This window comes from Leptodactylus fuscus, chromosome 7 (genome assembly GCF_031893055.1).
Source record: "Leptodactylus fuscus isolate aLepFus1 chromosome 7, aLepFus1.hap2, whole genome shotgun sequence".
NCBI classification, from domain to species: Eukaryota; Metazoa; Chordata; class Amphibia; order Anura; family Leptodactylidae; genus Leptodactylus; species Leptodactylus fuscus.
The window spans coordinates 92,299,519-92,312,202 of record NC_134271.1 but is presented as its reverse complement, the minus strand read 5'-3'; the positions used below and the strand labels follow the sequence as shown (position 1 = coordinate 92,312,202).

General features: G+C 40.2%; 1 protein-coding gene across 7 annotated transcripts in view; it reads right to left on the bottom strand.

Annotated features, from left to right (window-relative positions):
- Window positions 1–12,684, bottom strand: part of EML1 (EMAP like 1) — a 97,939-nt gene that overhangs the window by 19,451 nt on the left and 65,804 nt on the right. For all 7 annotated transcript variants that reach the window (XM_075282486.1, XM_075282488.1, XM_075282491.1 and 4 more), the window contains 3 exons: window positions 8,770–8,899; window positions 7,922–8,071; window positions 693–762 (listed from right to left, as the gene is read on the bottom strand). In XM_075282486.1, the coding sequence (XP_075138587.1) occupies window positions 693–762; window positions 7,922–8,071; window positions 8,770–8,899 (350 nt within the window). The remainder of the gene's footprint in view (window positions 1–692; window positions 763–7,921; window positions 8,072–8,769; window positions 8,900–12,684) is intronic.

Genomic DNA, 12,684 nt, shown 5'->3' with positions numbered 1-12,684 from the left:
CCTAATTCTTCAGCATGTACTACTATATACTCATGAATAGCTGTTTGTATTATTGCTGATGGAATTTTAGTCATAGAAAGCAGGCAGCTTTCCTAACTGTATCATGTACAAGATTTGCAGTCCACTGTCGCTTGATCTCCTACATCATATTCTGTTCTCATGGGTTTTTCTCAGAGACTTGTTTGCCATTTTACAGTTACTCCTGGCAAAAATGCATGTAAAGAAAATCAACAGTAGCAGTAATAGTTTGGGGGAGTGCACCAGACTGCTCCTTCTTGTCCCCCATCGCAGGGAGAAAAGTAAAAATGTGCTGCAGCAATAATGGGGCTATTAGAAGCTGAAAAACTGATAGGACACCATCTATAAAAGGCTTATACAGTCAACTGCCCAACAAGACCCTGCAGATATTTACATTTTTCATGAAAACTCAGGGACCTCTTAAGGTATCATACACACAGCTGAGCCAATACAACATACCACTTTTTATGTATTCATATAAAATCTGCTTCAGTATGAAATTGGAAACATGTCAATGTATAGTACAGCCTCACAGACTAATATAGTGGAGAAGTACAACTATATCGCAAAACCTAAATTTTTCTGCAAAGCATATGATGACTATCTCAACATAACACTCGATGTGGCGTCCCTGATCTTATTCTGAGCTTCATTAACAAGAAAGTATAACTTACTTTTCCATCCTTAGATGTACCTGCAACTTGGCCCGTTGCTATGGTAATTTTGTCAGGATGGACGGCAAGGCTGCAAGAGAAGGAAAAAAACCATATGTATTACTGAGCAAGGCTATTAATAATTAATACACACTTCAGAGAGACTATAAAAATTACATAGGCCTGGGGGGCAGTGTAGGATGACTCACTACAAGTCAAGCATCTGCTATGAAGATAATAGCATCAGTGTCACAATGATATCAAGTATCCCCAAAAGCAACTGGTTCCCTAGAGCAACAATAAAAATATATTTTTGATTTTAATAAAGTTAGCAGTATGAAAAAAAGTCTAGGAAAAGAAAAAAAAAGTCAAAGGTCCTCTTTTGGTTTTGCTACAGGAAAAATGGTCTCTCCAGTGACAGCAGAACTATAACTTCCAGTATGCCCTGAGAGCCTGCAGTATCTTGGGAACTGCTATTGTAATGCACGGATACCAGAAGACCTGCAGATACTTTATGCTGTAGCTAATATAAAAAGACCCTCCAAAGGCATAGCTATACATGGTCCAGAACAGAGTCCTAAGCCACGTATTATAAATGGCATATGGTAGGTTAGGGTCCAGTTACTTTAAGGGCAGTCTAGCACCTCCCCCAAGCATATTCAAAGAGGACCTTTCATCAGATTGGGCACAGGCAGTTCTCTGCTGGAAAGCCGACAGTGCGCTGAATTCAGCGCACTGACGGCTTTCCCAATCTGTGCCCCAGGTAAAGCATTATCGGTCCCGGTACTGTAGCGCTTTACAGTCAAAAGGGTGTTCCTGACAGTCAGTCAGGTACGTCCTTCTCCACAGCAGTGCCTATCGCGCAGTGCTGTGTGAACGGGGAGGAACGCCCCCTCCCTCTGCTCACAGTGCTCGTCCATAGACGAGTATTATCAGGCGGGGAGGGGGGTGTTCCCCCTGTTCACACTGTGCAGCGCGATAGGTGCTGCTGGGAAAAAGGACGTTCCTGACTGACTGTCAGAAACGCCCGATTGTAAAGAGCTACAGTACCGGCACCGTAAGCTCTTTACCTGGGGCACAGATCGGGAAAGCCAATAGTGCGCTGAATTCAGTGCACTGTCGGCTTTCCAGCAGTATATGGAACTGCCTGTGCCCAATCTGATGAAAGGTCCTCTTTAATTGTCACCACCAAGTTTTTCTGTGACAGAGTTTCAGTTTTCCACACTATCCATCTTCCTTGAAAAGATTGCTCTACCCAGAAAGCCACTTTTTAATGCAATTTGGGTTTTGTCTCAAATAGGTTTCACTGTGTGCAAGTCACTTTTGTAGATTTTGAGAAAAATAGATTTGATGTCTTAACCCCTTAACGACCGGCCCATAGGGAATCTACGTCGGCACTGACAGGTCCTTCCTGACTGCCCTATAGGAAAACTACGTCGGGCAGTCAGGGAAGGATTCCCTGTCAGTGCCGACGTAACTGGAGCGGATCTTAGCTGTATCTGACAGCTAAGACCCTGCTCCATAACCCCCCATCGGAGGGGTCTCCGATGGGGGGGTTTTAACCCCTTCAGTTCCGTGATCAAACATGATCACGGAACTGAAGCGGTTCCGTGATGGTGCCGGCGGTATCGGCACCCCCCGCGGCGAGATCGGAGGGTGCCGATATACAAAACATGCAGTCTGGGGTCTGGCCAGTGACCCCAGACTGCCTGAGCCCCCTGTTACCTGGTTGATCCTGCCCACGTTGTCAGGAAGCCAAGCGATGCGTCTACATCGCTTGGCTTCCTGATACAGACTGGAGACACATGCAGCCTGTGTCTCCTGCGTCTCCAGCCTGTAACACTGATTCAGCAATGAAATCATTCCTGAATCAAGTGTCCTAAGAGGGACACATAAAAAAGTGAAATAAAAAGTAAAAAAAAGTGAAAAATAAATAAATAAAACTTTTGAAAAAAATGAATAAAGTTATAAAGCCCCAAAAGTCTCCTTTTTTCTATAGAAAATGAGTTATGTAAAAAAAACCCTAAAAATTAATAAAAACAATACATATTTGGTATCGCCGCGTCCGTAACGATCTGTACAATAAAACTGAAATAATATTTAATGTATACGGTAAACGTCGGGGGAAAAAAAACGGAAAAAAACCCGCCGGAAGTAGTGATTTTTCACCATCTCACCTTAGAAAATATGCTATAAAAAGTGATCAAAAAGTCATATACACCCCACAATAGTACCAATAAAAAGCGCAGGTTGTCCCGCAAAAAATAATCCCCCAACCAACACTGTCCACGGAAAAATAAAAATGTTACGCCTCTCAGAAGGTGGCGATGCAAAAATCACTGATTTATGTCCCCAAATGTGTTTTTGTTCTGCAGAATTAGTAACACAAAAAAATACTATAAGTGAGGTATCGCCGTAACCGTACCGACCCGCAGAATAAAGGTCACATGTTACTTATACTGTACGCTGCATGGCACAAAATTTAAAAGGGAAAACTCAATGCCAGAATTGATTTTATTTTTTTAAATCCAGCAAAAAGAGTTAATAAAATGTACTGAATAGATTGTAAGCACCCAAAAATGGTGTCATTACAAAATACACCTCATACCGCAAACAACAAGCCCTTATATGGCCACGTCACCAGAAAAATTAAGAAAATATAGCATCCAGCAATGTGAAGACAAAAACCCGCAAAAATCGCCAAATCATTAGAATACAACTGGCTGCGGCAGGTAGGGAATATATAAGCTGTGCGAGCGGATATCAAGGGACACCCCAGATTTACACCTTATGAGGGAACGGACACCAGAAATGACCCCCAAAGTGACCCCCAGAGTGACTCGACCAATCATAGGAGCTACTGGGACATAGTAGGGAATTTGGTGTCTGCAATGTTCTCCGCACAGCTTATATATTCCCTCTTCGCCATCCGCTGTGCAATCACGTCTGGGATATGAATACTCACTACACCCCCTGATAAATTCTTTGAGGGGTGCAGTTTTCAAAATGGGGTCACTCCTTTGGGGAATCCACTTTTCTGGTACCTTACAGGCTCTACAAACATGACATGGCGTCCAGATACCAAACATCTGAATCTGTACTCCAAAAGCCGCATCGCGCTCCTTCCCTTCTGCGCCCTGCTGTGCGCCCAAACTACAGTTTATGCCACATGTATGACACATGTATGACACTGGTGTACCCGGGATAATGGACGTAATGTCATATGTGAGTATAAACTGATATTAGGGCACAGCCAGACACAGAAGGGAAGAAGGGTTATTGGGTTTTTGGAGCACAGACGGTTTGGTTTTTGGATGCCATGACACTTTTGTAGAGCTGAAACGCCAGTAATGTGGAATCCCCTGATATGAGACCTTATTTTGGAAACTACACCCCTGAAGGATTTATCCAGGGGTACAGAGAGCATTTTTAACCCCCAAGTGTTGCTATAACTTATTATCCATAAATGAATACGAAGCTGATTGTGAGAAGTGAAAATACCAATTTTTCCAGGAATCCGTCATTTCAGTGCATAATATGTTGTGCCTGCCTTGTATCAGAGATGAACGCTCTAAAAGCCGTTGTGCCCGGGATACCCACTTAACAATTTTTGGAGTGTGTATCTCTGCTGACATAAGTTGGGCACAATATATCAGATACTGAAATGGCGAATCTCTGGAAAAATTTCATTTTTAACTTCTCATTGTCAGTTGCGATTTCATTTCTGGAAACTAAATAAATGCAACCCTCAAGGGTTAAAAGCGCTCGCTACGCCACTTGATAAATCCCATCAGTGGGGTAGTGTCCAAAATGGGGTGACATGTCTGCAGATTCCACTTTATTGGCAATTCAGGGTCTTTGCAAAAGTGATGTCCAAAAACCAAACTGTGCGCCAAAAAACAAAATAGCGCTCCTTCCCTTCTGTGCCCAAACAGCCGATTCTACCCACATATGGCATTAAGTCCGTTATCCGGGGTACACCAGTGTCATACACCGCCATTTGGGTACACAGCAGGGCGCAGATGTGAAGGAGCGCTATGTGCTTTTGGAGTGCAGATTTACATTGTTGGTGTTTGGACACCATGTCATATTTGCCGAGTCCCTAAAATTGCCCCTACAAAATGGGGTCACTTCTTAGGGAATTCCAGTTTACTGGAACCTCCAGGGCTCTGCAAAGACATCATGGCGCCCAGAGGGTCCCTCTAAATCTGTACCCCAAAAGCTAAAAAGCGCAGTGCTCCTTCCCTTCTGAGCCCTGCTGTGTGCCCAAGCAGCAGTTTACACCCACATATATAATTTTTTGACCCTCGGGATGGCCCCTTAATAGTTTTAGGAGTGCTGGTCTCTGACAACACAAAGTGGGTGCAACGTATTGGGCACCGAAATGGCAGATTTCTTTCAAAATTTCAATTTTCATTTTGTACATTAATTTTTGGGAAGCATTTTTAGGCTCAGAGTGATAATACACCTTGATACATTCTTTGATGGGTGTAGTTTTTAAAATGGGGTCACATTTGAGGGGTTTCCATTGTATTGATACTTTAGGGGCTCAGCAAATGTGACATGGCACCTGAAAACTATTCCAGGAAAATCTGCCCTCCAAAACCCAAATAGCGCTCTTTCCATTCGGAGCCCCACCATGTCCCCATACAGCAGATTATGGCCACATATGGGGTATTGCCGTGTTCAGGAGAAATTGTGTAACAAAATGTGGGGGGCTTTTTCTCATTTAACCCCTTGTGAAAATTAAAACTTTGGGGATAAAGGGACATTTTAGTAATTTTTAACCTACACATCCCAAGGTTAGTAAAATCTGTGAAAAGGTTATAGGGTCAAAATACTCACTATACTCCTCAATTAATACCTTAAGGGGTCTAGTTTATAAAATGGGGTCATTTATGGGGGTTTTCAATTGTTTTGGTAACGTAAATCTTGTTTGAATGTGCAATGGGCCTGAAATATCTGCAAGCAAAATTTGTGTCTTGAAATCCAGTTGGTGCTCCCATCTTTTTGGGCCCTACCGTGCGTCCGTACATAGGATTAAGGCCACAAAGTGTACATTTTTGAACACGGGAGAAATGGGGCCATCTATTTTGGGGTGTTTTCCTTTATTTTCATGCCTTGTGTACAAAAAAAACTGCCTTTAAAATGACTCTTTTGTGTAAAGAATATGACAATTTTTTGTTTGACACAAATTCTTTTAAAACCTATGGGGTCAAAATACTCACTATACCCCCTCAATGAATACCTCAAGGGGTCTAGTTTATAAAATGGGGTCATTTATGGGGGGTTTCAATTGTTTAGGTAACTCAAATCTTGTTTGAATGCGCAATGGGCCTGAAACATTTGGAAGCAAAAATTGTGTCTTGAAATCCAGTTGGTGCTCCCTTCTTTTTGGGCCCTACCGTGCGTCCGTACATAGGATTAAGGCTACAAAGTGTACATTTTTGAACACAGGAGAAATGGAGTCATCTATTTTGGAGTGTTTTTTCTTCATTTTCATGTGTTATGTGCAAAAAAACTGCCTATAAAATGACACTTTTGTGTAACAAAATGACATTTTTTGTTAAACGCAAATTTTCTAAAAACATATGGGGTCAAAGTACTCACTATACCCCTCAATGAATACCTTAAGGGGTCTAGTTTATAAAATGGGGTCATTTATGGGGGTTTTCAATTGCTTTGGTAACTCAAATCTTGTTCAAATGTGCAATGGGCCTAAAATATCTGCAAGCAAAATTTGTGCTTTGAAATCCATTTGGCCTTCCCTACCTCTTAGGCCCTACTTTACGTGCATATATAGGACTAAGGCCACAAAGTGTACATTTTTTAACACGGGAGAAGTGGGGTGATATATTTTGGGGTGTGTTTCTTCTTTTTGATGTGTTGTGTGCAAAAAAACTGGTTTTAAAATGACACATATTTGAAGAAAATGAAAATGTAATTTTTTTCATCATTTGTAATAATTCTTGCAAAACAATATTTGTTTGATCAAAATGCTCACTATACCCCTCAAAGAATACCTGAAGGGGTCTAGTTTTACAAATTGGGTCATTTAATGGGAGGTTCTGTCATTATGTCACCTATTCTTGTCTGCAAACATAGCTTGGTACAGGAAAAAATCACAAACTCAAAATTTCCAAAATTTGCTTATAAACTTGATAAACTTCTAAATTGTCTAAATTACTCAAATATGCTAAAATTATTTCAAATATGCTTGAAACACAAAAGGAACATTTGGAAATATATAACTAGTAACTTTTTTGCCCTGTATTATTGTGCATATGTGAGATATCGCAGCTGAAAATGGAAAACATTGTAAAAATTTCAAAATTTTCAGCATTTGCGAGTTTTTTAATAAATTTATACAAGTTATATCAGTCTAATTTTACCTTCTCAGTAAAGTAAAACATGTCACGAAAAAACAATATCAGAATCGCTTGGATGCGCTATACTGTTACAGAATTATTCACTGATAAAGTCACACAGGGCAAATTTCCAAAATTTGGCTTGGTCATTAAGGTCTAAAATAGGCTGGTCACTAAGGGGTTAAGAGAATGAGAATTTGTGCATAGATATCAGGCCTCTGTGTTAGCCCTCGGACCTCAACCATTTCCTAACTGCCCCACCTCATGCAGTGAAAGTTGATCCTCCCACTGCAGTGACATCAGCCATGGTACATTATCAGTGCTCTCAGGGCTGAAGGCCCGACACCTGCCTCATTTGAATAATACATAATTGTTTTTCTCCTGGTATATACATGTTACAAATATAACAAAGGAATGATGGGAATCACTATGTGTTCAGTAACAGTGTTGAGAGTTGCCTATGCTTGTAGCGGTGGTATATTCCCTTAAAGTTAATTCACAACTACCACTTGCCTCATAAGGAAAGGGGGCTACATCTTTAACTTCCCCATCAAATGGTTTATACATAAGAACACTGTTGGATATTACTGATCCTGAATCCTCACTTAACATATGTTATTTCAATAGAGTTTGAGGCTGAGCATACTACACAATGGATGAGGCTCAGCTTAGAAAAAAACATTATATCTGTGGGAGGCAGTACCAAGATTTGTGCTGTTAATATTCATACCCTTACACTGCATGTCCATACATATAACAATTGACAACTGTGAACATTACTTGTAGGGTTCTAGAAGTTATGTGTAAGCTGAGCAGATGCCCAATATAACCCCAGATTCATATATCTATGGATGACAGATAGGACAGCACATTCCGACTCACCACTTGACGTCATCATTGTGACCAGTGTAATGTCTTTGCAGCTGTTCTTCAACATTATATAACACGACAACAGAAGCTATGAAGTATACCGTCTCTCCAGTGGGCAGAAGATACAGGTTTGTGCGACAGTCTCGACCACGGTAGCCATAGCTAATATATTAGTAAAGGAGATACAACAGAATAGGAAGTGCCATGCGTGTCATCGTAATTGTGGTAGAAAACTGAATTTTGGGAGGTAGACATAGGCTAGAACAAAAGTCTGATTATATTATCTGAACAATCTCATCACCACCAAGAATTTCAATGTAGTAAACCTAATCATAGGTGAAAGGGATTTCTTTGTTGCACGATCAGAATTAATAACACATATGTAACCATTCTTCATTATAGTGGAATGGAAAATACCAAAATATCCAAGTCATTTACGGTTCGCTGACGTGTGCTGAGTGTCCGTCATTCTGGACAGACTGTAAAAACAGCGGACACTGAAATTGCTGAATGAAAAAGTCAGACTTGCAGGACATTTTTTTTGTCCGGTGATGTATAATGGCTTGGCACAGGACAGACCCCTGACACAGATCTGAACCCAGCATTACATGCTATATAACATGCAGTGCTCTATAGCCCATGCTCATTACATCATTGGAATTATCATATTACACAACTATATAAAAGCATCCAACCTAGCCTAATAGTGACTGACCCTGAAGTTATTTATGGTCCAGGATGCTCAGTGTTTGGAGATATGAAATAAACAAACATATCCCTAACGCCTCCTGACACATTGAAACAATTATCCAAGTGTGAATGCGCTCGGTAAGCATGTACAGTTCTGAATAAAAGGATACACCCATTCCAGTTTCAGTCTTTTGGCAGGAAGTTCCACTTTTGCTTCCAAATTATATGACTCCACTTGGTCTTTGGGCATGTGCATAGTCACTGGACGCCCCCGCAAAAACATTTTTACATAGCCTTCCTCTGAGGGGGAAAAAATAAATTAAATGGAAACTACATTCTAACCCACAAACTGTAAATACATCAATTTAATTGGCAAACTGAATAAATATAGAAAAAAATATAAATATTGTGTAAAGAACAAATTTTATTATTAGCAGAAAGAAAAGAAAACGCAAGACTAGTAAGGTAATTTTAGTAATCCTTTAATACAGTTAGTAACAACATGCACATACAAGGTCACCTACAAAGAGGGACATTAGTACACATGCAAAAATAAAATAAAATAATACAAAACATATAAAATCAAAGTAACACAGCAGAAAGATAACAAGTCCTGACACCGGGACTACAACTCCAAAAATTGTAAAATTCTGCGTTTTTTTCACTGCGTTTCTTCACAGCTCAAAACACTGTCTCTGCAACATAAGACCTAAGCCTTAATGGGGGTAGGCAGTGAAAAATAAAGTTTGCTAGTGCGTTCCCTGCACTGGATAGGTTTTAATACTAATCTATACCTTTGCAATTGCAGCTAGGGAGACCAGACATCTCATTCTTTTGCTGACAGGGTCTGTTGGTTATACGAGAACTCTGCTCTACGCTATGGACCTACTGCCGGAGTAGAGCAGAGTCAGTGACATTACATAAAGCCAGAGCAGCGGCAGGTAAACCGTGCACAAAGATTCCAGCATCCTCCTGTGCTCTGCAAATATAATCATCAGTACTAATGCTTATACAGTAACAAAGCTTATTCTTCCTTGCATAACCCCTTTAGGAAGCATATCCAAATACAGATGGTTTCATTTAACCCTGCATCTAAATAAGCAAAGCAAATAGCATTGATGAAAAACTTCCTACTGTCCTGTATGTCTCCCTGGTGACAGACTACAAAGAAAACCCTATGTAGTCTGAGGCTGCCGCCATGTGTTACTCTCTCCTATCTGACGAATAAGAGGGAGAGGAATAATAATACATAACACGGGGCTTGTTTGTAACCTTGGAGACACAATGATCTACACCGGACCTAAAATCCCCAAACTGTTGGAAATTTTGTGTACCTTGGATGCATATCAAGCTTCAAGAGTTTATTGGTTATATTCCAAAGGTGATCTACAATAGTTCACAGAGAAGGTTGTATAATTAATTGCTAATAAGATCTGATTTTATAAAGTAGTCCAAGTCCAAACCCTGGCTCAATAGGATATGTACAGTAATCTGGAGTGATGTCACTAGGATAATGCTGGACAACAGTTATGTCACATGGGATTGCCTAGAGAAGTCAGTCAACAGGACCTAGTCACATCATGCAACTTAGATGAGAGTTGTGCATCTACAATCCTATGTCTGTATACCAGACATAGCTAAGCATTATAATAAAATACAGACTTCTTAATCACAACTTTATGTGGTATTCACAAGGGATTCTATTGAGAATTCAAAATTGGAGTTGTAGTCCGGTAGTCAAAAGACAGAGGACAAAAGAAACTTCACTTTTCTAAAATATTTCAATTAAAAAAAATAAATAAATGTTCTACCATAGACATGGCCTATCTGACAACTCATGCTAAATCTGCCATGCACAAGTAGGAAAGGATCAATAGCAAAGCTGGAAGTAGCTGCTGGGGGACCGGGGGCTTTTGAAGCTAGGTGACCTTGGGAGGGGCATATTGGTTTGACTGGGACTTTTAGTCAGCGGCAAAGAAAAATTCCTGGGGGAGCCGAGTGACAATTGCCCACATTCAGAAGTGAATTCTTGCAGTTGCTCAACTGATTCAGCCTTGTTCTTACAGGAGTCAGGCAATTGCGAAGCCATCAAAACCTGCACAGTTACTACGTGACAAAGCAGACAACCACAAAGAAGAAAAAGAAAACAGAATGGGGAGGGCAATAGGTATAGATTAATGGAACAAAGGAAAAATGAAAAACAAAAACAAAAAAACCTACTACATAGGGTAAAATCATTTGTGTGTAAACCGGTATGTTGTGTATTAAAAAAGCACCAATAACAAATGATCCCCCCATGTCAACTTGTTATATGTCAATTAAGTGTCTCGAAGATGCTACGTGTCAGGGCAGGGCAACTATGACCTAAATCAAAGTCACAAATAATTGAATAATTTACATGGATTATGATTAATGAGAAATTTTAGGACACACCCCTTTTGCATGGGACTCCCCCTATTTATATTCCAATGACTTTGGGTTCTGGTTATTTACATATCAGCAATCCTGACTGGACAGTGTACAGCAAGGGACATATCCTTTAGCCAACGATAGGTCAGAGGTTCGCACTGTTACCTTGAATTGGATGGTTTAAATCCAGGAAAGGACAATGTGTATGTGCTCCCCATGTTTGTATTGGATTTCTCCCTTACTACAAGACATAGTGATAGGGAATTTACATTGTAAAGTGCTGCTGAATATATTGGAGCTATGTAACTACATTAGCATGGATGGAAAATAACTGATATGAGTAAGCTGACAATGATTATTTGGGCTGACTTTCAGTTTGGGTTATTTTGCCATGAATTTTCCAGCTCTATTACGTGTTAATTTGTAAAGTGTGAGCCAAAAGCCTTGTAGGTGTAGTGGATGAAATACACCTAGGTACCCCTTTATGATGGAGTACCTTCATGCTGCTTTAAGGCTACATCCAGCACAATATCACTTCAGAAAGGGTCTGAGATCGCAGTGAAATATATTGGCCAGCCTGACAAACTGGGCACACCATGGGCGATAGAAGCAGGGCCTGGGTATAACGCCAAGTATACCCATGTCCGTGCAGTGTCCTTCCTGAGCAGAGGTGTAAGGGTTTTAGGCTTACTGCTTACATAAAACGTTTTAAAACGTAACGGGATTTTTAAATATTTGTTTTGTACTTTTTGGTATGGAATGAATATTCACACAGTCTTTCCTTCAGTCATGTCCTTTTTCATCCCTGATCTTGGACACATTATTTTTTTTTTTTTATTGTACTATGTAACTACTGTAAATATATATTTTTTAATTAAAAGTCCTTTAGAAGTATATGATGCAAAATAAGTGAAGTGGTTAGAAAGGAGGGTTTGTTATTGAGTGCTTTTGGGATACCTATTGGGGAAAAATACACATTATATGTAGATCCTTATATGCATATTTGAGTAATAGAGGTGGTGGGACATGCTGCATGATTTCCTCAGTGCAATGTATGTAAGTGTTTTCTTCTGGTGTTTACAAGGGATTGTAACACAACTTTTCAACAACAGGCTTATTTTAATACCACACAAGAGGCAATTATCCCTGTATCTTTAGTGATACATAAGTACATTATGCTGAATGATAGCAATATAGAAATTCTGACTTCTGGAGCCTTAGGTTATGATGTGGTCAGAAAGCAGAGCTGCCTATACTGAGGAGGGTGACATATGTTCGGATGAGATCTCTTTCTTCTGTGACGCTAGATTCACACTAGCGCCCAGCGTCCGTTCTGAGCTTTCCATCTTCTGCATGCAGAAGACGGAAAGCTGTCAGAGCAGGTCCGGCCATGAGCGGCGGTGAGTGTTTTATGCTCTCCACTGCAAAACCTTTTTTTTTTTTTTTTTTTTTTTTTTTTAAAAAACCGGACACAGAGTACTGCATGTCCGACTCTGTGTCAGATTTAAAAAAACAAAAAAAAAAAAAAAAAAAACAGTTTTGCGGCGGAGAGCATAAAACGCTCACCGGCGCTCACGACCGGACATCTTTCAAACCCATTCAAATGAATGGGTATGAAAGAGTCCTGCAGGTTTCCGTCTCCTGCTCAGTTTTGAGCAGGAAACGGAAACCTGCAT